The 1,943-nt window shown below is 28.7% G+C and overlaps 1 protein-coding gene across 1 annotated transcript in view; it reads right to left on the bottom strand.

The window, feature by feature from the left end:
- The window catches only part of LOC112516591 (stem-specific protein TSJT1), a 6,147-nt gene extending 4,565 nt beyond the window's left edge, over positions 1–1,582 (bottom strand). The window contains exon 1 of the mRNA XM_025123724.1: positions 1,294–1,582. Coding sequence (XP_024979492.1) covers positions 1,294–1,496 — 203 coding nt within the window. The 5' untranslated portion in view covers positions 1,497–1,582. The remainder of the gene's footprint in view (positions 1–1,293) is intronic.
- Between the last annotated feature and the right edge of the window lie 361 nt (positions 1,583–1,943).

Raw genomic sequence — 1,943 nt, forward strand, 5'->3', positions numbered from 1 at the left:
AATATATTTTATTTTAATTTAATTATGATTTAATTTATAAAAATAAAAATGAGGTATTTTATCTTGGATTTTTCTTGTGTCTATCGGTTAATTATATGAAGAATGTTAAAAATTTAAGATATTTTAAAAAGGAAAAAAATACATGTTTCATCTCGTAATGCTTCTCTAATATTTATTATGTTTATTTACAGTTATTAACACAAATACAAACATGAAACTTTAATAAGTTGTAATTATGCTTAATCAACTTGTGATCTTGAACATTAAGTAATATGCATTAATAAGTAGTATTTAATGCATAAAAAAGAGTTTTTAATAGGTTAGCATAAATGTTTTATAATATAATATAGATAGATAGATACAATATAATTAATTGCTTAATCTTTTTAAACAAATAAATTCCTAAACTTCCTGAAATCAAACAAATATATTATTGAACTCAATAAAACCAAGAAAACGAGACGGAATATTATTTTTTGAGTGATTAGGTCCGTCAAACTTTTTTTTTGAACCATTAAATCCTTACACTTATAAAATAAAAAGATATTTACCTTTTCTTTGTCCATATATCATCATATCCCTAGAAATACACAACAAACCAATAAAACAAAAAAAACCATTTTTTATTAACCCTTATTTGTTTTTCAGATTTAAATGAAAATAGTTTTTTTATTGGTTTATTGTACTCTGTTATTGAACTAAATACAACTGATAGATCGTATGAAAATAAAAGTTAAAATGAAAATTATAAAAAATGATCTAGACCCTTGATCGCTTTGAATCCCACCTTACCCTACAAATTAAGCTTATCATAGAAATTGATTTGTTACAGATCCGTACACCATATCAGTATTGATCTTCAATTTACGATTAATCCAAGAATAGAAATCTCTTCTTACCATATTCTTCATAACTTTCATTCTTATCGGAACCCAACGCTTTATACATTGATTGTGAAATAATATACTACTTTCGCTTTTATACGTATAAAAACTTGGTTAAAAAAATGTTTAGAGATTTAATCGTTTAAAATATGAAAAAATTAATTAGATTTTATTCGTTTTAAAAAGTTAAAATAATTTATTTCTTCGATTTTAGAAAACTCATAAATTTGAGATTTATTTTTATTTTATAAATATTTATATATAACAAAACTGAAAACATTAAAATTATATCCTCCAAGAAAAAACAAGATGAGTTGTTGCTTTCAGTGTTTAACAATCAACTTTAAGATTCTAATAATCAACACTAGGAACCGTAAAATTCATATATTATTGGAAGATATTCGGTTACCTCGGGTGAGTGATCGACTCGTTCTGGTGAGTATACGCGAATTGAACATCGTCTCCGATCTCCATCGACACCGTGGAGGCGTTGTTCTCAACGAACCGGTTCACGAGCGCCTTGGCCGTGATCTTCGGTGATGGCGTTCGACTTCCGGCTGCTACCAGCTCCTCTGGTGGTGAGACGATTGAACTACTGAAAACACCCAACATCTTTCAACTATCTCCTAAATAAGTAAATAAATGAATACACTCTTTTTCTCTTTCTTTCTAAAATGATAACAAACAGCTCAAAACATGAGAGGATGATCAAAGGGGAGTGCTGAAATTTATAGAAAGGGGGTGGGGGTAGTATTGTCATTTCAGGTTATTTGTATATTTACATAAAACTGTGATCGTGGGACCCATATATTAGGGCGATGATCTCCGTGCTTAAGAGATAGCGGGGTGTGTGGGCCACGTGTCCCAGGCTCTATCTTTGCTAAGGTGAGAGGGAGAGGTGTTTTGTTTTGACAAGTAAACACTCATGGCCCATGCTAGCCACATGCTTCCAAAAGATATAAAATTAGGGAATGGATGATACATAATGATTAAATGATCAGAATAATTAAACAAAATTTATGATATAATATAAAATGAAATATAATTGTTTATAATAAA

Source organism: Cynara cardunculus (assembly GCF_001531365.2).
Source record: "Cynara cardunculus var. scolymus isolate 2C chromosome LG 8, CcrdV1, whole genome shotgun sequence".
In the NCBI taxonomy this organism is placed as follows: domain Eukaryota; kingdom Viridiplantae; phylum Streptophyta; class Magnoliopsida; order Asterales; family Asteraceae; genus Cynara; species Cynara cardunculus.